This window comes from Salvelinus fontinalis, chromosome 7, assembly GCF_029448725.1.
Source record: "Salvelinus fontinalis isolate EN_2023a chromosome 7, ASM2944872v1, whole genome shotgun sequence".
Taxonomy (NCBI): domain Eukaryota; kingdom Metazoa; phylum Chordata; class Actinopteri; order Salmoniformes; family Salmonidae; genus Salvelinus; species Salvelinus fontinalis.
In genome coordinates this window covers 18,842,591-18,869,769 of record NC_074671.1, presented here as the reverse complement: position 1 = coordinate 18,869,769, position 27,179 = coordinate 18,842,591, and the positions used below count along the sequence as shown (strand labels likewise).

Below are 27,179 nucleotides of genomic sequence, written 5' to 3'. Positions count from 1 at the left end.
ACTAGAGTAAAGATAGTTATTAACACTAGAGGAAATAGTTTTAAAAAACTCTCAAAGAAATATAGTTATAAACATTTGAGGAAATAGTTATAAACACTTGAGGAAAGATAGTTTAAAAAAACTAGAAGAAAGATGGTTATAAACACTAGAAGAATGGTGCGTTATAAACACTAGAGGAAAAATTATCAACACTGGAGGAAACATAGTTACAAACACTAGAGGAAAGCATTATCAACACTAGAGAAAAGGTAGTTATGAACACTAGAGGAAGGAGTTATGAACGCTAAAGGAAGGAGTTATAAACACTTGAGGAAAGATAGTTATAAACACTAGAGGAAAGGTAGTAATGAACACTAGAGGAAGGAGTTATAAATGCTAAAGGAAGGAGTTATAAACACTTGAGGAAAAAGAGTTATAAACACTAGAGGAAATATAGTTATTAACACTAGAGGAAATATAGTTATAAACACTAGAGGAAAGATAGTAAACAACACTAGAGGAAAGGTTGTTATAAACACTAGAGTGAAGATAGTTAACAACACTAGAGGAAAGGTTGTTAAACACTAGAGGAAAAAGTTGTTAACACTAAAGGAAAGATAGTTATAAACACTAGAGGAAAGATAGTTAACAACACTAGAGGAAAGGTTGTTATAAACACTAGAGGAAAAAGTTGTTAACACTAAAGGAAAGATAGTTATAAACACTAGAGGAAAGATAGTTAACAACACTAGAGGAAAGGTTGTTATAAACACTAGAGGAAAAAGTTGTTAACACTAAAGGAAAGATAGTTATAAACACTCACGGAAAGCATTGTAAACACTAGAGGAAAGATAGTTATGAACACTAGAGGAAAGAGTTATAAACACTAAAAGAAATAGTTATAAACACTTGAGGAAAAAGAGTTATAAACACTAGAGGAAAGATAATTATTACCACTAGAGGAGAGATCGGATGTAACCCCTTCTGGTGTGTATAACTTTATGGTCTCCACATAGTCGTCTCAGGCAGATAATGAGCTTGCTTGGCTTGAGGCCTGACCGTAAAGCAGCATGTTAGGATACAACTGTTGTGTCTGGCCTGTACTACCATCGAGACACTGACACAAATAACAATATGCTGACTTTCCCCCAAATGGCTTCCTCAGTTGTGTGTTGTATTTCTGTAATTAATTCAAGTAAATATGCATTCATGGTGAAATGACCCTCTGCTATTATTTAGTTGGAATTGATAGTGTTCAAAATTGTAAATAGATAAAAATGTATTTAAAATGTGTTTTCACTTGTTCCTTTGCAGGCGAGGATGACAGCTTGGCCCTCAAGGGGAAACTGACCGTGGGGGACATCTTCAGGAAGAACTTCAAGGTTCACGACCCTGAGGCCAAGTGGATCAACAGTGAGTACTCTATTGATGTCGTAGAGGGGTAGTCATGAGACATCCATATGGGTGATATGTCATGTATTCACTGTGGACATTCAAACAGGGTTATACATTTCCCACCAAAAGGTAAAGTTATGCTAATTAACCTGAGTTTAAGACACATTTTGAAGAATCTGTTGGGGTTGGCAGTCAAATAACTAAGGCAATTGTGACTATATAGTAGGAACTCTGTTTTCAGTTGGTCGATGTATAGGTTTAACTAAACATCAGGAAAGTTTCAACACTGAGTTCCATTGAATTGAATAGAACACTTCCACTTACTACACTGTTAGCATCGATTTGGAATCATTATTGCAACGGTGTGAATAACATCGATTGAGCCCTTTGTTCGACTAACAACACCTTCTGCACTAATGATCTCATTGCCCATCCAGTGAATCAGCTCATCTTTAGATGTTAGCAAACACAGTGTAATAAGTGTGTGTTGAATCAATGTCATGTGAAATGGCTCATCTCACTATCTTGATAGGGGTGGTTTTACCACTCTCAGATCAGTGAATCGAATACACCAGCTCATCTCTAAATGTTAACAACCATGCTGTAATAATATATGTTACTGTGTTGAATCAACGTTAGTAAGGAGCCCTGACTGGTGCTCTGTTATATACAGAGGGGTGATACTATGGGTGATCTGACCAACTCAAATGATTCAAAAGCAGAGTTAGAGATTCCCAATACATGTGCTCAGTCCTCCTGTCGCTGATAAGTCCAAATCCTTTTGGGGGTATTTTATGGCAATATAAGCTGAGTTCATTATGAATTCAGACAGCACAAGCTACTCATGGTGTTGCGATTTGAATACCCCTGCGGCCTTGTTTTATCACAATCTTTAACAGTAATCCAGTGGTGTAAAGTACTTAAGTAAAATTACTTTAAAGTACCACTTAAGTCGTTTTTTGGGGTATCTATACTCCACTATTTATATTTTTGACAACTTTTACTTTTACTTCAGTACATTCCTAATGAAAATAATCTACTTTTTACTCCATACATTTTCCCTGACACCCAAAGTTACATTTTGAATGCTTAAGCAGGACAGGAAAATTGTCCATTCACGCACTTATCAAGAGAACATCCCTGGTCATCCCTACTGCCTCTGATCTAGCAGCCTTACTAAACACAAGTTTATCCCAGTAATCTATAAAAGTAACCTTGTTTCATCACAATCTATAACAGTAACCTTGTTTCATCACAATCTATTAATAGGTTGCACCTCCGTCACTCGGTTGCGTCATGCCATTGTTATGAACGTTCTCAAGCCATCCTCTATCAGCGGCGCCATAGTGGTGCCCTAAAGTGGTGAGAAGCCCAGTCATTCTGGACGGATGCTAACTACTGTTAGTCTAAATTACACTATATTTCCTGGAAATACAATGACATTGCCAAAGTAGTCAAATATTTATTAGGAAACAACTTTTCCAGCATTATTATGTCGTCAAAATTACTTTAGACAGATGCCAATGTTGTCATTAGCTAACAAAGTTTGTCAAAAATAGCCAGCAATGCTAACGTTAGCAAGCAAAAATCCTGTGGCCTCCCCTCAATCTTAGCTAGCTATCTAACGTTATACTGCATCTAAAGTTAATCTGGTGACATCAAAATGACAAAAGTTTTTCCTACTAATTATTTGCCTCCTTTTGAATGTCATTGTATTTCCAAGCCACTGTAATGCACTTTTGATGAAATCTTCATTAGCGCTCATTGACGATGCATTGAGTAGAATGCTCAGTCTGGCATCAGTCCAAAACTAATGTTCAAAACAATATTTTGACAAAACATGCAACCCATGAATAACAGTAACCTTGTTTCATCACAATCTATAACAGGAACCCTGTTTCATCACAATCTATACACGTAACCTTGTTTCATCACAATCTATAACAGGAACCTTGTTTCATCACAATCTATAACAGGAACCTTGTTTCATCACAATTTATAACAGGAACCTTGTTTCATCACAATCTATAACAGGAACCTTGTTTCATCACAATCTATAACAGGAACCTTGTTTCATCACAATCTATAACAGGAACCTTGTTTCATCACAATCTATAACAGGAACCTTGTTTCATCACAATCTATAACCGTAACATTGTTTCATCACAATCTATAACAGGAACCTTGTTTCATCAAAATCTATAACAGGAACCTTGATCTGGCACCAGGTTACTTCTGTATCTATTTGCCCTTAAAGATGTAATCCGCAGTAGGCAGAAATAGCGCCATCGTTGTTATTATTTCTGTTGCAGAGCTGAGGAGCGTTGCACAGCCTGTTAAAATAAATTGCAGCACATATTGTGCTCTTCTATCGCTCGTGCAATGATGTCTGAGGGGAAAAAACTGTTTGTTGTTTGCATTAACTTCTTTGTTGTCGTAATATTGCAAATGGACGTGGCTGTTTCACCATGAAGGATTTCAGCTTTAAAGACCCCCATCACCATTCTAAACAAATCCACCGCCCATCATCATTGGATTTACTCCGCTACATCATTTTTCTATTAGTGTATCCCATTGATATTCTGTGTATGTCTATCTCCAGCATAAATTCACAATCAAACGCATGCAGCAAAAGCATAAACATAATTTTCATCCAGCAATGATAAATTAAAACCTGGTTCAATATTATTGCATGGTTTCTAGCAGCTGCTCTCTGTTTGAATGAAGCAGTATAACCTTGTACGGATATACTGACTTCTACACACTGGTCGACACACACCACACACACACACTCCTGTCCTCCTGGCTGATGTATGCTAAACATGTAGGGAGAAGAGATTTGCTGAACGCCATCAAGCAAACAGACATGATTGGCCAAATAAGTATCTTTTAACCTTGATCAGAGCTGATGACTGACCTGGATGGTGATTTGCCTGAGAGCAGCACCACAAGCAAAGTAGTGCCCCCTAGTGTCAAAGCTTAATTTTACAGCTTAATTTTATAGAATGCAAGTCTTTCATTACATTCAGATTATGATTTTAATGGTCTAGCCGGCCCGAGGGCCGTATCCGGCCCGTGACCTGATTCAATACGGCCCGTGGAATCATGCTCAGATCACATAAAGAATTTGCGATAGTAAAGTTTTGAATAACATATTTGTTATTTAAATTAAAAGCTCAATGAATACTCACCTTTGTGTAATGATTTAACTCCCACCGGTTGTGGGACATTTATTTTGAAGGCACGTATAAATAACAACTGCATGAGGACAGACAGTGACTGACAAGCTGACACACATATCACAGTTAAAAGCTAGCTAGAAATTGCGCAAAAAGTTATTTTTCAAAGATTTCAAAGAAAAGGAAAGTAGACAATGAATGTAGGGTGTTCCAGCAAGAGTGGACATCGAAATATTTCTTTATTGAGGTATCAGGGAAGCTGTGTGCTTAGAGTGCAAAGAGAGCATCGCTGTCTTGAAAGACTACAACTTGTCACCACACTTCCAGAGGAAGCATGCAGAGAAATATAGGAATATCTCTTCTGAGCAGAGGGCAAATGCATCGAAAGAGTTGCTTTCTCAGTTGCAAAAGCAGCAAGGACTTTTCAGAAAGCTGTGTTCAGCAAACAACGGAATTGCGAGAGCTAGCTATGTACTGTCCCACAAAATTGCTAAACATAGCAAGCCATTCGCTAAGGGAGAATTCATTAAAGAATGTTTAATTGACTCTGCATCAAAACTTTGCCCCGACAAGAAAGAGCTGTTTGAAAATGTTTCCCTGTCAAGATGTTGAGGACATCACAGAGAATATAGAACAACAGTTGAAAGACAATGTAAAGGATTTCACCTATTTCTCCTTGGCCCTGGATGAGAGCAGTGATGCACGTGACATGGCGCAGTTGTTGATATTCTTACGAGGCATAACCCCAGACTTTGAAATTACAGAAGAGCTTGCTTCAGTGCTGTCAATGAAGAGCACAACCACAGGGAAAGATTTATTGGAGGAGGTTAATTAATAAGTGTGGGGCAAAGCTGGGACTGAGTTTTGAAAAGTTATCCAGTGTGACCACTGATGGGTGCCCAAACTTGACAGGAAAAAACGTTGGCCTTTTGAAAAGGATACAAGATCAAGTAGCTGAGCTGAACCCAGATCAGAAAATGATTTTCCTGCATTGTATTATTCATCAGGAGGTGCTCTGAAAATGTGGTATGAAAATGAATCCATGTTGTGGATAATTCACTAAAGTGGTAAACTTCATAAAAGCAAACTCTTTAAACCACAGGCAGTTTGTCTCACTGTTGGAAGAGACAGAGCCGGGTCATGTAGATCTCCCCTACCACATAAATGTGACATGGCTGAGTTTGGGGAAGGTGCTTAAAAGGGTGTGGGACCTGAAGTCGGAGATTGCTGAGTTTTTGCAAATGAAAGGAAAATATGTGGATTTCCCTCAACTGCAAGGTAAAGAATAGTTGGCTGAATTTGCCTTCACCGTGAACATTATGGCCCTCGTGAATTAAGTGAATTACAAACTACAAGGGAAGGGCCTTTTTGCACATCAGATGTACAGCCTTGTCAAAACCTTCAAGGGAATATTACTCCTCCTGACCTGCCAAGTAGAAGCCAACAATCTCACCCACCTTCCGACACTACTAGTCTGTTCCCTATCAGATGACCAGCGGGAGAAGTATACATTGCTGCTGCGTGCTTTGAACGGTGAGTTTTCTCATCGTTTTGAGGATTTCAAAGTGTTGGAAAATGACATGCTGTTGGTTTCCTCTCCTTTCACCTTCAATGTGGATAACACTCCCACTGACCTACAACTTGAGCTTATCGATCTTCAGTCTGATGCAGTGATTGGAGAACTATTTAAAACAATGTCACTGACGAGGTTCTATGCATCTCTCGATGACCAAAACATTCCAAAGATTAGGAGTCATGCTCAGAAGATGTTTGTACTGTTTTGGTCAATCTATGTATGTGAACAGACATTTTCAGTGATGAAATATAACAAGTCAAGGCACAGATCATCTCCTACTGACTCTCACCTCTCAGCAACCCTGAGTATAGCGACGTCAGAAACTATACCTGACGTCACTGCTTTAGTCAATGCCCATCAGAGACTTCACTCCTCACACTGATTCAGAAGTTTAAATGTAATGTTGAGCTTTCTCTCTTTCTTGTTTGTTTTTGCATACCCGTTAACAAGAGTTCTGTCCATGGTGCTGAATGCACAGTGTACTTTTCCCTCCGTGTAGTTCATTGCATGTTTAATAATGAAAATACCTACCAAGAGGGGAACATGGATGTGTTTTATTTCTGTGCATGTTAAAAAAGTAAAATAAGTAGCATATCTGGATGTGATTTACAGTAGATATATCTGTCAACACAGTCATGCACATGATGTATAATCCTGTAAATGCAAAAATATATTCTAATGTGGCCCTCCATGGAAAATAATTGCCCAGGCCTGGGGAAGATGTTTGGAGGTGGGGCCCAGGGAAAAAATGTTTTGCCCGCGCTACAGACGGCTATATCGGTCTGCTATTAGAGGACTAGTAAAGACCCAGCACCCTACTTTTGTGAATAAAAAATAAAATGGTATAAATATTTTTGAGATTCCGATTTTTCAGGGGGTGCTGCAGCACCCTCAGCACCCCTACTTACCCACGGCTATGGCTAGCCCAGGGTTTCCCAAACACGGTCCTCTGGACCCCAAGTGTGGCATGTTTTGCCCCGAACACTACACAGCTGATTCGAATTATCAAAGCTTGATGATTAGTTAATTATTTGAATCAGCTGTGCAGTGCTTTGGCAAAAAACTAAACGTGCACCCCTTGGAGTCCCGAGGACCGAGTTTGGGAAACCCTGGGCTAGCATAGTCAATATAAATTAATTGGAATGGCACGAAGTGAATACAGCAGTATCTGACCAATCCAGGCATTCTCCTCTGTAGTCTGTGTGGTTGTGTCCCTCTTGAAAAGAAAAACTGCAATAACAAAACAAAAAACTAAGTGAAGCACACTTTAACCTCAGTGACCAGTGCTAGTAATTGAATAGGAAACGATTTGAGCATAGCTAACTCAACCAACCACAACACTCACTGTCCTCAATAAGAAGCTTCACTATGTCCTCAATAAGAAGCTTCACTATGTCCTCAATAAGAAGCTTCATTATGTCCTCAATAAGAAGCTTCATTATGTCCTCAATAAGAAGCTTCACTATGTCCTCATTCAATGTTGTGTATTAGCCATTTCCTCACAGCAGGTATAGCAATAAATATTCCTGTTAAACCAAAACCACATTCTGGGTGGTTTTTAGTCTTTTCATGTTTATTGTAATTTACTCGAGGCTGCCCTATGCAAATTGTACTCTTGCTTGTTGCGTTGAGCGGCGTGCTGTGGCTCTGAGACAGAAAAAATAATAATTTAAGAACGTGATCGCCGGTTTAATGTTGCCGTTATGGGGCTGGTTTGATGCCGGCCGGTGGACTCGCAGGATTCTAGCAATGGGCTGGGGGTAAAAAATGAGTCTCAGAGGCGACCTTGATCGGTGTTGCTGATAACCATAAATCAAGGTAAAAACTCCTATCCAGCCCACCGGACAGGAGCCATCGGCAGCTCACACACTATTCCCTCCCGTCTCCTACTTTGGGGAATGGGCTCATACAATACGCTATACAGATATTATGGCAAGGCTCTCCGCTGTGGAATTGTATTGTTGTATTAGGGAGGCTTGACTATGGCCCCTTTCAGAGATAAGGTCGTCCTATTCAAATGGTAAACGGTTTCTTCAAGTCATGGGTTGAGGTGTAGAGCCTGGAATAAAGGAAAAGACATGGGAAAAAGTTGAAGTATATGTATTTGTTTTCTTCAATAGACGTCCTCAAGATGACTAGAAAACTCAATAGAGGGTAAGCTTCCCTCCACGTATACAGTACAAAGAGATGGTAATATTCCCTCCATGTATACAGTACAAAGAGATGGCAATATTCCCTCCACGTATACAGTACAAAGAGATGGTAATATTCCCTCCACGTATGCAGTACAAAGAGATGGCAAGCTTCCCTCCACATATACAGTTCAAAGAGATGGTAATATTCCCTTCACGTATACAGTACAAAGAGATGGTAAGCTTCCCTTCACGTATACAGTACAAAGAGATGGTAAGCTTCCCTCCACGTATACAGTACAAAGAGACGGTAAGCTTCCCTCCGCGTATACAGTACAAAGAGATGGTAATATTCCCTACACGTATACAGTACAAAGACAATGGTAATATTCCCTCCACGTATACAGTTCAAAGAGATGGTAAGCTTCCCTTCACGTATACAGTACAAAGACATGGTAAGCTTCCCTCCACGTATACAGTACAAAGACATGGTAATATTCCCTCCACGTATACAGTACAAAGAGATGGCAAGCTTCCCTCCACATATACAGTTCAAAGAGATGGTAATATTCCCTTCACGTATACAGTACAAAGAGATGGTAAGCTTCCCTTCACGTATACAGTACAAAGACATGGTAAGCTTCCCTCCACGTATATAGTACAAAGACATTGTAATATTCGCTCCACGTATACAGTACAAAGACATGGTAATATTCCCTCCACGTATACAGTACAAAGACATGGTAATATTCCCTCCACGTATACAGTACAAAGACATGGTAATATTCCCTCCACGTATACAGTACAAAGACATGGTAATATTTCCTCCACGTATACAGTACAAAGACATGCGTGAATATTATTCACAATCCGACCTCCATCCTAAAAGATCAATAATAATTGTACAAACAGAGAGGGTAAGGAGCAGCTTAAATAGAAACCTGAGCTGTAATTCATGTCTAAAATTAAGCCATTTAAATTCAGGGTATACATCCTGCAATTCTGGGTCCTGTACTTTTTACTGTTTACATTAACAATGTTGACTTGTCTGTAAAAAAAAAAAATGTCACCTGCACTTTTATAACGATGATACTGTTGTGTATACTATTGCCCCCACTGTTGACCAGGCTCTATTTGAACTACAGTCTGCCTTCATTGTTTTACAGAAAAACAAATCAAATATTTTTTTATGCTAACATCCCTCTGTACATATTAACTTATAGTTTGCCCCCACGCTTATAGGCTATGTGTTTGTGGATTGACTGAAGTGAATCAACCTACGGCAGCCAAGGTGATAATGGCTGGGATACATTTTACTTGTTTTTGCTGATCTCCAAATGGCATTTTAAAGTTTTTAAATTGTATAGGAATGCAGTAAATTAGCTTCAACTTTCTTAAAATGTCTTGGGGGGTGTAAATAGCCTATTAGCTATACAAATAGCCGCTATACTCACATTAACTCAGCACCGGGATTAAAAACTATAATCTAACACATACAGAGGGACCTGGTAGCATAACAAATATTTTATTAACAAAAGGTATAAAAAAAAATAGGTTTGCTTTACAGAACTTTTTTGCTTTTGCAATTTTACAGCAAATTTTGGCATGGGGTGGGGAGACGGTTCCGCAGTTTTAAAAAGCCATGCTAATATGATATCTGAATAAGAGTGACTAACAAAATCAATGCCCCTGGGCGCGTGCGCTGCGTGCCAGGTCGGTAATCCGGACATGATTACTACAAGTTTAGATAGCTGGCAAGACTAACTACACTAATTAACTTTTTTACATTTTCTTTACTGACATAGGCTAATTACAGTGCCATCAGAAAGTATTCACACCCCTTGGCTTTTTCCACATTGTTGTGTTACAATTTTTATTTAAAAAAATAAAATAAAAAAAGTTGAAAGCTGAAATGTCTTGAGTCAATAAGTATTCAACTCCTTTGTTATGGAAAGCCTAAATACATTCAAGAGTAAAAATTCACATAAAATGTTTTTGCTTAACAAGTCCCATAAGTTGCATGAACTCACTCTGTTTGGAATAATAGTGTTTAACATGATTTTTTAATGACTACCTCATCTCTGTACCCCACACATACAATTATCTGTAAGGTACCTCAGAGGTGCAGTACATTTCAAACACAGATTCAACCACAAAGACCAGGGAGGTTTTCCAATGACTCGCAAAGAATGGCACTTCATGGTAGATAAGTTAAAAAGAGAAGACATTGAATATTTGTAAAATTTTATTTCACCTTTATTTAACCAGGTAGGCCAGTTGAGAACAAGTTCTCATTTACAACTGCGACCTGGCCAATATAAAGCAAAGTACTGCGACAAAAAACAACACAGAGTTACACATGGGATAGACAAAAGTACAGTCAATAACAATAGAAAAATCTATATACAGTGTGTGCAAATGGAGTAAGGAGGTAAAGCAATAAATAGGCCATAGTAGCGAAGTAATTACAATTTAGCAAATTAACACTGGGGTGATAGATGTGCAGGTGATGATGTGCAAGTAGAAATACTGGTGTGCAAAAGAGCAAAAAAAGTAAATAAAAACAATATGGGGGTGAGGTAGGTAGTTGGATGGGCTATTTACAGATGGGCTGTGTACAGCTGCACCGATCGGTGAGCTGCTCAGATAGCTGATGCTTAAAGTTAGTGACGGAGATATAAGTCTCCAACTTCAGCGATTTTTGCAATTCGTTCCAGTCATTGGCAGCAGAGACCTGGAAGGAAAGGAGGCCAAAGCAGCTGTTGGCTTTGGGGATGACCAGTGAGATATACCTGCTGGAGCGCCTGCTACGGGTGGGTGTTGTTATGGTGACCAGTGAGCTGAGATAAGGCGGAGCTTTACCTAGCAAAGACTTATAGATGACCTGGAGCCAGTGGGCCTGGCGACGAATATGTAGCAAGAGCCAGCCAACGAGAGCATACAGGTCGCAGTGGTGGGTGGTATATGGGGCTTTGGTGACAAAACGGATGGCACTGTGATAGACTGCATCCAGTTTGCTGAGTAGAGTGTTGGAGGCTATTTTGTAAATGACATCGCCGAAGTCGAGGATTGGTAGGATAGTCAGTTTTACAAGGGTATGTTTGGCAGTGTGAGTGAAGGAGGCTTTGTTGCGAAATAGGAAGCCAATTATAGATTTAATTTTGGATTGGAGATGCGTAATGTGAGTCTGGAAGGAGAGTTGACAGTCTAGCCAGACACCTAGGTATTTGTAGTTGTCCACATATTCTAAGTCAGAACCGTCCAAGGTAGTGATGCTAGTCGGGCGGGCAGGTGCGGGCAGCGATCGTTGAAGAGCATGCATTTAGTTTTACTAGCGTTTAAGAGCAGTTGGAGGCCATGGAAGGAGTGGTGTATAGCATTGAAGCTCGTTTGGAGTTTTGTTAACAGAGTGTCCAAAGAAGCGTCTGCGTAGAGGTGGATCAAGGAATCACCCGCAGCAAGAGTGGCATAATTGATATATACAGAGAAAAGAGCTGGCCTGACAATTGAACTCTGTGGTACCCCCATAGAGACTGCCAGAGTTCCGGACAACAGGCCCTCTGATTTGACACACTGAACTCTATCTGAGAAGTAGTTGGTGAACCAGGCGTGGCAGTCATTTGAGAAACCAAGGCTGTTGAGTCTGCTAATAAGAATACGGTTATTGACAGAGTTGAAAGCCTTGGCCAGGTCGATGAAGACGGCTGCACAGTACTGTTTTTTATCGATGACGGTTATGATATCGTTTAGTACCTTGAGTGTGGCTGAGGTGCACCCGTGATTCGAAATGGTCAGTGATTTGTTTGCCATTTGTCAATAGGGGGAGCTGTTAGCATTTTTTATTTCTGGGTGTCGCCAAATTAAACTGCCTCGTGCTCAATTCTTCCTCGTACAATATGCATATTATTAATTCTATTGGATAGAAAACACTCTCTAGTTTCATAAACCGTTGGAATTATGTCTGTGGGTGACCCAGAACTCTTTCTACAGCGAAATCAATGACAGGTACTGCGATGGTCTGAGAGCGAAGCTCTGGTTTCAGATCAGTTTTAAAAGTCTGTGTGTATCCTATGGAACGACATGAACTGCACCCGCCTTCCCCTGGATGTCAGTAACCAATGAGAAGTGGAATGGGCTTGCTACGTAGCTCTCAGAGGTTATAAAAGGCCAAGGAGTGAGGGTAGCCTTCCTTTCGACGCTGAGCATTGCGCAGAGAGGGACCTCAGGATGCCATTTTCAAACGCTCAATTATCAACGTTAGATGTATCCGTCTGTAATTTAATTAGATATAGGTGTTAGAAGCATCATAACGAAGCTATTTTAAACCGAGTTATATCAGATTATGCGAGTATATTGCTATTTTTCGGAATTTCCTCAGTATTGCGCCTTGAGGATTTGGACACGTTGGGGCAAAATAGCTATTGTTAGCTATTGTTAGCTGCTATATCAGAAGTTGAATGCAACGTTTTACAACCAAGCAACGATTCTTTTGGACAAAGGACCACCATGCCAAGATTCTGATGGAAGCTCGTCGAAAAGTAAGAGCTATTTATGATGTTATTCCGTTTTTATGTGGAAAAATTTAAACTCCATAATGGCGATTAGTGACGCGATTATTGCAGCACTAGTCTGGCTGTAACGCACACTGTATGTCTAGTAACGTTAATTTTAAAAATCTAACTCAGCGGTTGCATTAATAACTAATGCATCTTTCATTTCATGTCCAACCTGTATTTTTTTAGTCAAGTTTATGAATAGTTTTTGATAAAAATATTTGTATTTTCAAAATGGCGCCGGGCAGATTGCTTGAGTAGTTGAACACTATTTCCATTGTGTAAGCACGATTTGTGCCGCTAAATATGCACATTTTCGATCAAACTCTATATGGATTGTGTAATATGATGTTACAGGAGTGTCATCGGAAGAATTCTGAGAAGGTTAGTAAAAAAATTAATATATTTTGGCGACGATTACGATATCGCTCTCTTTGGCTTGAATCAGTGCTCGGGTAACGTTTGCATATGTGGTATGCTAATATAACGATTTATTGTGTTTTCGCCGTAAAACACTTAGAAAATCTGAAATGTTGTCTGAATTCACAAGATCTGTGTCTTTCCATTGCTATGTGCTGTGTATTTTTAAGAAATGTTTTATGATGAGTAAATTGGTAATACAAGTTGCTCTCTGTAGTAATTCTAGTCGCTTTGGTGAGATTTGTGATGGTGGCTGCAATGGCAAACTATGATTTATACCTGAAATATGCACATTTTTCTATCAAAACCTATCCTATACCATAAATATGTTATCAGACTGTCATCTGATGAGGTTTTTTCTTGGTTAGTGGCTATCAATATCTTAGTTTAGCCGAATTGGTGATAGCTACTGGTGGAGAGAAAAAATGGTGGACAAAGAAAAATGGTGTCTTTTGCTAACCTGGTTAGCTAATAGATTGACATATTTTGTCTTCCCTGTAAAACATTTTAAAAATCTGAAATGGTGACTTTATTCACAAGATCTGTATCTTTCATTTGGTGTCTTGGACTTGTGATTTAATGATATTTAGATGCTACTATTTAAATGTGACGCTATGCTAGCGATGCTAATCAGTGTGGGGGGGGTGGGGGGTGATCCCGGATCCGGGTTTCTGAGGCGGTAAAAGTTAACCTGGCTTTCGAAGACTTTGGAAAGGCAGGGCAGGATGGAAATAGGTCTGTAACAGTTTGAGTCTAGAGTGTCACCCCCTTTGAAGAGGGGGATGACCGCAGCAGCTTTCCAATCTTTAGGAATCTCGGACGATACAAAAGAGAGGTTGAACAGATTAGTATTAGGGGTTGCAACAATGGCGGCGGATAATTTTAGAAAGAGATGGTCCAGATTGTCTAGCCCAGCTGATTTGTACGGGTCCAGGTTTTGCAGCTCTTTCAGAATATCTGCTATCTGGTTTGGGTGAAGGAGAAGCTGGGGAGGCTTGGGCAAGTCGCTGCGGGGGGGGTGTTGCGGAGCTGATGGCCAGGGTTGGGGTAGCCAGGAGGAAAGCATAGCCAGCCGTAGAGAAATGCTTCTTGAAATTCTCGATTATCATGGATTTATCGGTGGTGACAGTGTTTCCTAGCCTCAGAGCAGTGGGCAGCTGGGAGGAGGTGCTCTTATTCTCCATGGACTTTACAGAATATCCCTTTGATCATGGGGAAGTTATTAATTACACTTTGGATGGTGTATCAATACACCTAGTCACTAAAAAGATACAGACGTCCTTCCTAACTCAGTTGCCGAAGAGGAAGGAAACCGCTCACCATGATGCCAATGGGGACTTTTAAACAGTTGCAGAGTTTAATGGCTGTGATGATAGGAGAAAACTGAGGATGGATCAACAACGTTGTAGTTACTCCACAAAACTAATCTAATTAACAGAGTGAAAAGAAGCCTGCACAGAATAAAAAAATTCAAAATCATGCATCCTGTTTGCAACAAGGCACTAAAGTAATATTGGCAAAAATTTGGCAAAGCAATTCTTTTTTTGTCCTGAAGTGTTACGTATGTTTGGTGCAAATCCAATACAACACATTGCTGAGTACCACTCTCCATATTTTCAATCATAGTGATGACTGCATCATGGTATGGGTATTCTTGTAATAGTTAAGGTCTGGGGAGTTTTTCAGGATAAAAAAGAAACGGAATGGAGCTAAGCACAGGCAAAATCCTAAAGGAAAACCTAGTTCAGTCTGCTTTCTACCAGACAATGGGAGATTAATTCACCTTTCTGCAGGACAATAACTTAAAACACAAGGCCAAATCTACACTGGAGTTGCTTACCAAGAAGACTGGCTGAGTTACAGTTTTGACTTAAATGTACTTGAAAATCTATGGCAAGACCTGAAAATGGTTGTCTAGCAATGATCAACAACCAATTTGACAGAATAGAAAAGAATAATGGGCAAATGTTGCACAATCCAGGTGTGGAAAGCTCTAAGGGACTTACACAGAAAGACTCACAGCTGTAATCGCTGCCAAAGGTGCTTCTACAAAGTATTGACTCGGGGGTGTGAATACTTATGTAAATTAGATATTTCTGTATGTCTTTTAAAATAAATTTGCAAAAATGTCTAAAACCATGTTTTCACTTTGTCATTATGTGATATCGTTTGTAACGGTAGCTAACACTGTTCAATACAGATTTTGCGTACCGCGGCATTCAAACGAGGCTGCGATGAAAACTAATGGGACTGTAGCGACTGTGTTGGCATCAAAATCCATGGCGTTGATTGACATGGTATTGGACCAATAGTATTCGAGAAAAGTTGAAAAAACGGACCCCTCTGACGCTGTACGATACATTGTGACATATCACGACGTCACGCATTATGCAACACATTGTGTGCCGTACAGCGTCTTTCCACCAGGGGTAGCGCCTCTCTTGCAGATTAAAAACAAGTGAAAGGGACAGGGAAAGGGGATATCTCGTCAATTGTACAACTGAATGCATTCATTTTTCGCGTTATCACTGCAAGCCATCATGACTCTCAAAAGTCGCAACAGCCGCAGTTTACTTGTGAAGTTAACTTTAGCCCCGACCTAAAAACCCTATTCAAATTCGACACAAACCTTCAAATGTATTTTTTTTTTAAATAAAAAAATCGCCTTTTTAGGTATATAATGACACGTTATATAAACTCTTTATAGTGTTTTATAAACATTTTAGAGGTGATAAGTTGGACAAATCGGGGGGGGAAATTCCCTACACAACATATATCTCCCCCTTTCACTATTACTCAGTAGCCTTCGCTTCCCCCTCGCAAGTTTTAAAAAGACCAGGCGGAGCTCCATTGCCTTCTTCAATCATGCAGAGATGGGTAGCATGAAGGTCACGTCATTGATTTCGCTGGAAAACAGAAAAATTGTGCTTTACAAAGGTATTCATATTACACTTGACCTGGAAGTATACATTTTTGTGGCCGCTAAAATACGGTCACGTGTATGAAACACTGTCATGTACGGAGGTTTGTTAGTTAGATGGGTGAGAGAGAAAAATCGATACTGAACAAAAATATAAACGCAACATGTGAAGTGTTGGTCCCATGTTTCATGAGCTGAAATAAAAGAGTTAGGTAAATCAGCTTTTAGTTTTTTTGCACCGTGTTTGTGGAACTATCGTCAAAATCTTCTTAAATGTTTTGGTGCCTCTAGGGCACATATGTCAGAGTCAAGGCCCGCGGGCCACATCCGGCCCGCGAGAAGGTTTTTTACGGCCCCTGGGATGATCTTGATTTATTATTAGAACCGGCCCGCAGACCGCAGCAAGCCGGCAGATCTTTTACACGCACCAATACTACATTTCCCACAATGCAACGGTGACGCACCGAGCAGTAGGCTGCTTCATTTCAATATTTATTGGCACAGCAGTCGTCAGCATCACAGTAAAATTAACTTTCAGATACCCATCAAAAATGGCAAAACGGAAGGTGGACACTGAGAACCGGGGGTTTCAAACAAGGTGGGAGTCGGAGTATATGTTCACGGAGGTAGCTGGAAAACCTGTGTGTCTTCTGTGTGGAGAAAGTGTGGCGGTACTGAAAGAGTATAATCTGAGACGACATTATGAAACGAAACACGCGGACAAAAACAAGAATATGGACATGGAACAAAGGCTACAAAAGGCAGAGGAATTAAAACGAGGCCTCAAATCTCGACAGGCTCTGTTCAAAAAAGCCAAATCACAAGGCCAGGCTGCTGTCAAGGCCAGTTTTATTTTGGCAGAAGAGATCGCTAAATCAGCCCGGCCATTTACGGAGGGGGATTTCATCAAAAACTGCATGATTAAAGTTTGTGACGAAGTTTGCCCAGAAAAAAGGCAACTCTTTTTAAATGTGAGTCTGAGCAGAAACACCATTGCCGAGAGAGTAGACCAGTTGTCCATCAATCTAAAAGAGCAGCTTGTGAAAAAGGGAAAAGATTTCATTGCATATTCCTTGGCTGTGGATGAGAGCACCGACATTTCTGACATTGCCCAGTTGTCAATTTTCATCCGCGGAGTGGACTCCAGCCTAAGCGTGACAGAGGAGTTTTTGGCTTTACGTCCTATGCATGGCACAACTACGGGGCATGATTTGTATGAAGAGGTGTCAAGATGTGTAAATGAGATGGAGCTGCCTTGGGAAAAACTCGTGGGTTTGACAACCGACGGAGCACCTGCGATGTGTGGACACAGGAGCGGACTGGTGGCGAAGATACGGGAAAAGATGCAAGAGGAAAACGCGACAGGTGAGCTGACAGCTTATCATTGTATCATACACCAGGAAGCGTTGTGCGGTAAAGCCTTGAAAATGGAGCATGTAATGAGCATCATCACGCGCACAGTTAACTTTATCAGAGCCAAAGGTTTGAATCACCGCCAGTTCAAGGCATTTCTGACGGAGTTAGAAACGGAGCATGGTGATTTGCCTTATCACACAGAGGTGCGATGGCTAAGCCAGGGAAAGGTGCTTCAAAGATGTTTCGAGCTTCGTGAGGAGATTTGTCTGTTCTTGGACAGCAAAGGGAAAGACACAACACAACTCCGAGACGAAATGTTTCTGTGTGAAATGGCTTTTCTGTGTGACATTACGAGTCATCTGAATGCAATGAACTTGCAGCTGCAGGGTCGGGATCATGTCATCTCTGATATGTACAGTACAGTGAAGGCATTTAAAACCAAACTGACTCTGTGGGAGACGCAGATGCGGAAAGAAAATTTGAGCCACTTTCCCAGCTGCCAGACCATGAAAGAGAAGCTCTCTACCAGTGCGTTCCCGAGCGCACAGTTGGCTGATAAAATAGGTATGCTTGCCGCTGACTTTCGACGCCGATTTGCTGACTTTGAAGCACAAAAAAGCAGGTTGGAACTGCTCGGTAACCCATTTGCTGTTGACGTGGAAAGCTCACCACCAAACCTCCAAATGGAGTTGATTGACCTCCAATGCAATGATGCACTGAGGGCAAAATATGCGGCAGTGGGTGCTGCGGAGTTTGCCCGTTTCCTCCCCGACACAATGCCCCAGCTGCGCATCCAGGCTGCTCAAACGTTGTCTATGTTTGGCAGCACATACCTGTGTGAACAACTGTTTTCTTTGATGAACCTGAACAAAACATCACACAGAAGTCGACTTACTGCTGAACACCTCCACTCAATTCTGAGGATTTCCTCAGCTCAGAGCCTTACCCCGAACATTGATGAACTTGTGGAAAAGATGGGACACCACCAAGTATCACCCTCAACCTCAAACAAGTGAACATTACTGTGCAATCACATATTTAGAGTTTTTACTCAGTTCAAGTTTAAAAGTTAAAGTTTAATATTTGTTTTCACTGCATGTTACTTCTCCTTAAACAAAGTGTTGTTTTTGATTAATAGATTTTTGCACTTTATTTTATTGTATTTCAATCCAATTATATTTTAAAAATATTTCAGTTGAGTGGATGATAGAAAATTGCTATTATTGTTTTTTTCTTTGAAGTAAATTTAGCCCACTTTTGCTAAAATAGAAAATATAGGCTACTGATGGTGCCTTGAATACCGGTTTCTTTCATTTAATGTTCATGTTATGGGGATTTTTATATAAAGGAAATTTGTCTTTTGTGTCTGTTGAAAATTAAAGATTACTGACAGAGCCATAAGAAAATATTGCTTTATTTATCTGATCATATTGGAATATATTTGTTAGGTTTTCAGTAGGTTCAATTAGGTTCACTAGACTATATGCGTCATTTAAAATTTTTTCAATGAACATTCGAACAGTCCGGCCCTCGGCTTGTAGCTAAATTTTTTATTTGGCCCTCCGTCCATTTGACTTTGACACCCCTGCTCTAGGGCAATTCAGAAAGCTGATTGAGGACCTTATTGCTGATGAATGTGTTCGTTTTTTATCGCCATGTTTTTCTTTCTTTCTGCTTGTATTTTGTATTTATATTTTGATGTGCGTATTTCTGTAATGTTTCTGTATTTCATCTGTAAAAAAGACCTTGGTCTCAGTATGACTCCCTGATAAAATAAAAGATAAAAAAATATATTTTTTAATGACATGATGCATAAGACCAGAGACCTGCTGCTTAACTTTCTCCCAGACATCTTTGCCCCCTTGCCGATTTCAACTTCCCCCTTAATCACTTTATCCTGGCGCCAGGTCTGGGCTTGTATCGTTTTTTATCAGTCTAACCATCATCCGCTCAGCCTTCAGGAGGACAAATGACCCGGAACAAGAAAAGAAAATATATTTCACACCTAGCTTTACATTGTAACCTCAACTCACCTGTCATTTGATGATGTTCAGGTTGTAAAGCTGGTTGTAATTTCAACCAGCTTTGCCCGCTGAGAAGCTGTATGGAAGAAAGATATCTCTCTGTAGTCAATTATCGGGGTATACACTGAACAAAAATATAAACGCAACATGTAAAGTGTTGGTCCCATGTTTCATGAGCTGAAATAAAAGATCCCAGAAATATTTCATGTGCATGGCATATGGAGAAGCTAATTAAACAGCATGATCATTACACAGGTGCCCCTTCTGCTGGGGTCAAAAAAATGTCACTCTAGAATTTGCAGTTTTGTCACAAAACACAACGCCACAGATGTCTCAAGTTTTGAGGAAGCATGCAATTGGCATTCTGACTGCAGGAATGTCAACCAGAGCTGTTGCCAGAGAATTGAATGTTAATTTTTCTACCATAAGCCGCCTCCAATGTTATTTTAGAGAATTTGGCCGTACGTTCAGCTGGCCTCACAACCGCAAACCACGTGTATTTAATAATAAACAACTTGGCAAGTCAACTAGGCAAGTAGTTTTTAACTAGGCAAGTCAGTAAAGAACAAATTCTTATTTACAATGACGGCCTAGGAACAGTGGGTTAAACTGCCTTGTTCAGGGGCAGAATTACATATTTTTACCTCGTCAGCTCAGGGATTCTGTCACGGATCCCTCCGGAACTTTCATCACGCACACATGTCCCCTAGTCCTACTGATTAGTATTTGTATATATGTGCCCTTTGGTTTCCATGGTCTTGTCAATTATTGTTACAATGTCCGTTGGTGCGTGTGAGTACCTGTGCTGTGTGTTTTGGGCTTTCGTGCTCTTGTGGATTGCACAGATGATTATGGGTCTCATCCCGTGTGTTAATCATTGTGCGTGCGTGTATTATTTATTCGAGGTACTCCTTGCTCTTTTGTTTGGGTTTCAACCCTGTGTTTTTGTTACGTGTTTGTTTGGTCTTCGTCCCCGTGCCCTTACACGGCACGCCGTAATTTGGGCTTAATAAAAAAAAACATTACGCATTCCTGCGTCTGTCTCCCGAATCGTTTATACCAACGTGACAGAATAATCGACCATTGAGGGAGACAACGGGAATGGCCCATTCAACGAAGCTGCGACTGGTCCGTCCAGGGCCGCTGCAACTTCGACAGCTGCAACTGGGTCGTCCGACGACGCAACTTCAGCAGCCACAACTGGTCCATCCGACGCCGCCGCAACTTCGCCAACTGGCCCATCCGACGACGACGCAACTTCGGTAGCTGCATCGGGTCCTGATCGACCCGCACTGCATTTCTGTGATTGTCCCCGAGGCCGGTGTCGTTGCGCAGCACGTCGGGGGGGGGGGGTTGCATTTCACAATTGCATTTCATGGATGGCAATTTGAATGTACAGAGGTACCGTGACAAGCTCCTGAGGCCCATTGTTATGCCATTCATCCACCGCCATCACCTCATGTTTCAGCACGATAATGTGCGGCCCCATGTCGCAAGGATCTGTTCACAATTCCTGGAAGCTGAAAATGTCCCAGTTCTTCCATTGCATGTATACACACAAGACATTTCACCCATTGAGCATGTTTTGGATGCTCTGGATTGACGTGTATTTAACAGCGTGTTCCAGTTCCCGCCAATATTCAGCAACTCCGCACAGCCATTGAAAAGGAGTGGGACAACATTCCACTGGTCAAAATCAACAGCCTGATCAACTCTAAGCCAAGGAGATGTGTCGTGCTGCATGAGGCAAATGGTGGTCACACCAGATGCTGACTGGTTTTCTGATCCACACCCCTACCTTTTTTTTAAAGGTATCTATGACCCACAAATGCATATCTGTATTCCTAGTGATGTGAAATCCATAGATTATGGTCTAATGAATTGATTTCAATTGACTGATTTCCTTATATAAACTGTAACTCAGCAAAATCTTTGAAATTGTTGCATGTTGTGTTTGTTTATATTTTTGTTCAGTATGTATTTGGATAAATGTATGAGTATTCTTGGTGTGTTCATTGCTGGCACTCAGCGGTACTAAAATGCGGCATAGTACCAGAACTCAGGACTTACAGATGAAAGATTGAGAGGAAGTGGAACACTCTCGCTCATTGTCAGAACAGCCTGAACAGACTGAATGGGCTGATGCAGCTCCCTGAAAAAGAATGGAGGGAATGGGACAAGGAGAGAGAGGGAGAAATGGAAGCAGAAGGAGAGAATAGTCCTTAACATGGCTGGTTGAGGGGGTGACTACGATATCCAACAGGCCTGGGAACTTAGTATTTCTGAATCATTTGGCATCAAAACACTTTTTGGACAGATTTACTATGCGATTGCAGCAAGTGCAAAGCTTGAATTTGTTTGTTTTTAAGGAAATTGAACTTGGAGTACAGAACAAAAATAAAAGAATGAGCTTGAGGAGAAGGTATCATTTAAGTAAATAGTTATATTTTAGATTTGTCCTTGGTGTTTTATCCCTTACTGAGAAAAGCATTGCAAACACATAATAAATATGTTTCAATAATAATCCTTGGATTGGAAAGTAGCCTAAAGCTTTTCTTCAGTTCATTGAAAGCTAGCCTGGTGGCCACAGTAGCGCTGACTGTGGATGTGCATATTATTATCTCATTCTAATGAAGCTGTCATCTACAGTTAGAAAGGGAAAAACGACTAGCCTGAAGCGTCAATTAAGCACACAGTGGTATGAAGCATACAGTCTGCAGGGTTCAGAAGAGATTATGGAAGAGTGGTAGTACAAGATCATAGTATGCATAAAAGGTTAAGTGTGAATATTCATAAGGTAAATGGTCTTTGAAGTGTTGTTGGAAAGGGGAACATCTATTGCACTCTAAACATTAAATCTCTCTCACACACGCATGCATGCACACAGTCACGCACAAACACACACACCTGTCTTCCTGTGATCTGTAGTTAGGGAGGGATGTTGCCCAGAGCAGGAGGCTGAATGAATAAGACATGGTGCAGGAGTAGAGGTGAGGATCAGAAGGGGAAGAGAGCACCCTAGGCTAATGCAGAGCCAGTGAAGGGAGCCCTGATGGAGGGAGAAGGAGGACAAGATGGAGTTCAGTAGAGCGACAGAGAGCAAGACTAAGAATGCCCTTGGTGGTGTGAAAGAGGGATGGATAGATGGCAGGGGTCAGTGAAAGAGAGAAATCCCTGGGGTCTTTGAAATGAGAAGAAAGACAACAGGGGATGTTTGGGTCTGTATAACGAGAGAGGGGGAGTGGTGGATGGTGAAGGTGGAAATGATGGACTGTTGGGGTGGACAGTAAATGCCATAAAGGCAGTGCATGGTCGGAAGGAGAAGATGAAGTGATCTCAGGTGACTGGAAGGGTGGACAAATGAAAAAATGCAGCATTGAGACGGAATAAAGATTGGACTATGAGGGAGGGAAAAAGACAGGCGGACAGATGGTTGAAAAATATGGGCAGCCAAGTGTTTGTTTAGGCTGATATTAGGTGAGAACAGATCAAAACCGGGAGGAGAAGAGATGGAAAGATGATAGGAGGAGAAGAGATGGAAAGATGATAGGAGGAGAATTGATGGAAAAATGATAGGAGGGAGAAGAGGTGGAAAGAGGATAGGGGGAAAATAGATGGAAGAGGATAGGAGGGAGGAGACGAGATGAAAAGATTTGGAAAGAGGATAGGAGGGAGGAGAAGAGATGGAAAGAGGATAGGACGGAGGATAAGAGATAGAAAGAGGATAGGATGAGAAGAGATGGAAAGAGGATAGGACGGAGGATAAGAGATAGAAAGAGGATAGGAGGAGAAGAGATGGAAAGAGGATAGTAGGAGAAGAGTTGGAAAGAGGATAGGAGGAGAAGAGATGGAATGAGGATAGGAGGAGAATAGTTGGAAAGAGGATAGGAGGAGAAGAGTTGGAAAGAGGATAGGAGGAGAAGAGATGGAAAGAGGATAGGAGGAGAAGAGTTGGAAAGAGGATAGGAGGAGAAGAGATGGAAAGAGGATAGGAGGAGAAGAGTTGGAAAGAGGATAGCTTACCTTAGGTTTAGCTTTACATGGATGCAAAATAGGGAAAAGTAATAGCATACAAGAGGATTGGATTGGATTTATAGAATGCTTTCCTAGATGCTCTTAAGTGCTTTACATTGATATGATGTAAATGTGCTGATACAAAGGATAGAAAAAGTAAAGTAGGTATGGAGTGAGGCAAAAGAGGTAGATATTCAGGACAGAGTCTGAATGGTAGACTACAGGAGGTGGAATAGCAAAGACTGTATAGGACATGAGGACAGACCCAAACTGTCCTAGAGGGAATGAGTGATTACAGAAGAGGGACCAAACAGAGAAGACAGGAAGACAGAGACAGGAGCGATGACAACTCCAGCGGAGGAGTGAGCAAGATGAGACTCCTGTCTATAAACCTGGGGAGGGGACAGGTCAGGTGTAGAGTACACAGCCAATCGCTGAACACAGAAGGTCACTTTTAACTGGAATAATGAACATCAAATGAATACATTCAAAATGCAAAGAGGATCATTTATATGTGTGCTAAACAAGGTCATAGGAATATATTAAAGTGCAGAGAGAAGCAATTGAGCATGTAACGTCCTGAGTGTTGTTCATTACTATTGCAAAATGATCCACAGTAATGCGGTAGTTTTTCATCTTTCATCTTGATACAAGGCTGTGAATATTGAAGTGAAGGGAAGTGCTATCGATAGCATAGCGCTCAGCATTTGGCCGGTGAATTCTAAAAACCCAGAATTGTCACTCTTTCACACAAACTTTTTTGAATGAATGTCATTATGATGGTAATTTTGTCACCTCTTATGGACAATTAGTTATTCTAGCAGATAATGATGCTCCCAATAACAATCTGTCCCCAATTAACACTCAACCAGAACCATATTCTCAGCTCTCATGGCTCTTGACTGAAACAACATTCAGAAATGGGCTTAAATCGTCCTTGTCCGATAAAGGGCAAAGTCATTGTGAAGATAAGAACAACTTGTATCTCTCTATTGCAATGTTCTACTCTCTCTGGAGCGGGCCTTTGCGACTCAAGGCATCTTGGAAGCCTGTTCGAGAGTTTGGTATAGAATCTAGGCGCTAGGACAGACGTAGTCAATATAACTATTTGTTTAGCACTTTTGAAATGTACAGTGACAGAATTCAGAACATGGGCCGCTCTTACCGGGCTCTCCCTGTACACCAAGTTAGAACCGTAGGATAAATAAAGGGGGTATATAAGCAGACAATGAAAGCTCTTACAATATTCAATGATTACCTTTCTCTAAAACAGGTTATAGGCTACAGTAGAACAGTCAGAACAGTAGGTGAAATTAATAGGGGTAAATAGACCAAATGATCAGTGTGATTGTACATAGACTACTAACATCTTACTACACAACATACACGTAGTATTACTTTCTTAGCTACAGTATACATATCTCCCTGGCAAATTACATCATTTATAAAGCAGCATACAATATATTTTTGTACTCACGTTGTTGTGCTCGGCTCACATGAATAGGAAGGTGGCGTGGCGGTCCTCCAGGTTAACAGTCGTTTTGAGCGTGACACAAATCATACTTAATTGACTGCATGGCCAATGTTGAATGTTTATCATTTTTAACTTGGAAAAGATCCCCTTAATCCCAGATTTGGGAACACAGCCACTGTCCCTGATTCCTTCCAAGCCACTCGTTGAATTTGCGATTTCCAACTTGTTGTATAATGTTTGTGTCCAATGGCCGATGAGCACAGATACGTTTTATCTATAATTTCTCTTCATTTTTTCTCTTCATATGACAAGGATTAAAAATTATTTGCCAGTAGATTGTCGACTTGATTCATGATGATGACTGCTAGCTAAGATTGTGAAAGAATGATGTTGACATGATCAGTCCAAGCCTCTGTACATATAACGTGATTTGACGTCATCTTATCTGTAGCCAATGACCTTGAGCCTTCTTGGATGGGCACTTCTATGGCAACAGCCGAAGGGCTAGAATTTTCAATGTCTCCTCTTACACTTGGCAGTGACGTAAAGTCTCCATGAGTGACAGAACACTGAGCCAATCACGGCACAAAGCTCCATATTTTCTGCTGGCTTGCCCTACCACCACAGAAAGCACTGAGTTAGGCTGAAACACCTGCCTTTTGGAGCTGCCTTACTCAAGAAAACAATTATATATATTATTCATACATTGTATGCAAACTGATATGTGACACGAATTAATTCCAAAATAACATGCAAAACAGACAAGCACAAATGCCCTGAATGACGGATCGCCACTGCTCCCACTGTAAATCCCACTTCTAACATCAATGTAGAGAATCCCACTTCTGACATCAATGTAGAGAATCCCAGAATCACTCTGAATCCAAACACTTTGTCTCTGATATTTTATATTTGCAAGTGTCCACCTTACGTACGATCGCAAGGATATTGCACATAGGACTATTATCAGGCATTATGAAAAGCTTGATCTAGCATTTGTGAAATAATCTTTCTTGCTCTGTTTCTTTGCTCTCCCTCTGTTGTACAGGTAATGAGCTACTCTATCGCACACGGGAGGGGGATGTTGTCAGGTTCAACATGGAGACATACGAGAGGACGGTATTGGTGCACAACAAAAAGTTTGTGAGTCTCTCCAACTTTCTCATATTTACACAATAGATGCATGCATCCCTATAGGCCAAAGAACAGACTGTGGTTTTTGCATGAATTGAATTCAAACTTTTCTTTTTGCGTCAGCATATCAAAGCACCCAAAGCTCTTATTGTGAAGCCTACTGAAACGATACATCATTAGCACATCGTTTGATCTGGCTCGTTATCATTTGGGTTCGCTACGCATCAAATGTTTTTGACGAAAATGCAACGTCAGTGTTGAAACGGACGAGGTGACAACGCACAGTATGTTCGTCCCTCCGAAATCAGAAAGAGCCGCGACAAGATTAATGCGTCTGCCGACCAAGTCCGCGCCGAGCAATCCGTCAAATGCAGTCATTTAAGGATAGCCTTAATGAAAAAACACTACGCATGGTTAAAGGTCTCATCTTTTGTGTTTTCTCTCTCTCTGCTTTTCAGGAAATGTACAAAGCCAGCAAGTATGAAGTGTCTCCTGACATGAAGCATGTGCTGCTCGCCTACAACATGGCACCAGTGAGCTCCTTCATTTGTTTGCTTGTTTTTTGAATTAGCAGAATGACAGGCACATACTTCAGCGGGCTCTGAGGGGAAACGTGGCGAGGCGGTGGGGGAGAAAAGTAATCATGGCGTCCGGATAGAGGCCTGTCGTACCCCGCTACCTCTCAGCCACTATAGAGAGAAAACAGCTGAGTGGAACTGAGCTCTTCAGAGAGGGGCCAAAACACAAACAAACACCATAACACAGCTGAGCAAGGGGGATGAGGAAGGAATGGGAAAACAAAGGGAGGGAATGGGAAAACGAATGGAGGGAATGGGGCAAGGCTGAGAGTAGAGATATTTGGGGTAGAAAGAGTGTGAGAGAGGGAGGGGAGGAAAGGATAAAGAGAGGGATGGGAGGTTTTTCTGCTACAGCGGTTACTGCATTATGTAATGGCTCAGGTATCTAACTCAGCTGGAAGATTACTGCAATGTGAGATCCAGGACACAGAGTCTGAAAAAGAAT

General features: G+C 40.9%; 2 protein-coding genes across 8 annotated transcripts in view; both read left to right on the top strand.

Annotated features, from left to right (window-relative positions):
• LOC129859158 (dipeptidyl aminopeptidase-like protein 6) overlaps positions 1 to 27,179 on the top strand; it is a 344,660-nt gene that overhangs the window by 286,157 nt on the left and 31,324 nt on the right. For all 7 annotated transcript variants that reach the window (XM_055928573.1, XM_055928575.1, XM_055928574.1 and 4 more), the window contains 3 exons: positions 1,294 to 1,392; positions 26,071 to 26,165; positions 26,615 to 26,689. In XM_055928573.1, coding sequence (XP_055784548.1) covers positions 1,294 to 1,392; positions 26,071 to 26,165; positions 26,615 to 26,689 — 269 coding nt within the window. The remainder of the gene's footprint in view (positions 1 to 1,293; positions 1,393 to 26,070; positions 26,166 to 26,614; positions 26,690 to 27,179) is intronic.
• Positions 16,565 to 18,526, top strand: LOC129859159 (general transcription factor II-I repeat domain-containing protein 2-like). Its single transcript, XM_055928578.1, has one exon. It carries the CDS (start codon positions 16,706 to 16,708, stop codon positions 18,524 to 18,526), a length of 1,821 nt encoding a protein of 606 aa, XP_055784553.1. The 5' UTR covers positions 16,565 to 16,705.

Bases quoted from the DNA above. Each gene is read 5' to 3' on its own strand.
- LOC129859159 (XM_055928578.1), top strand. From the start codon at position 16,706: ATGGCAAAACGGAAGGTGGACACTGAGAACCGGGGGTTTCAAACAAGG.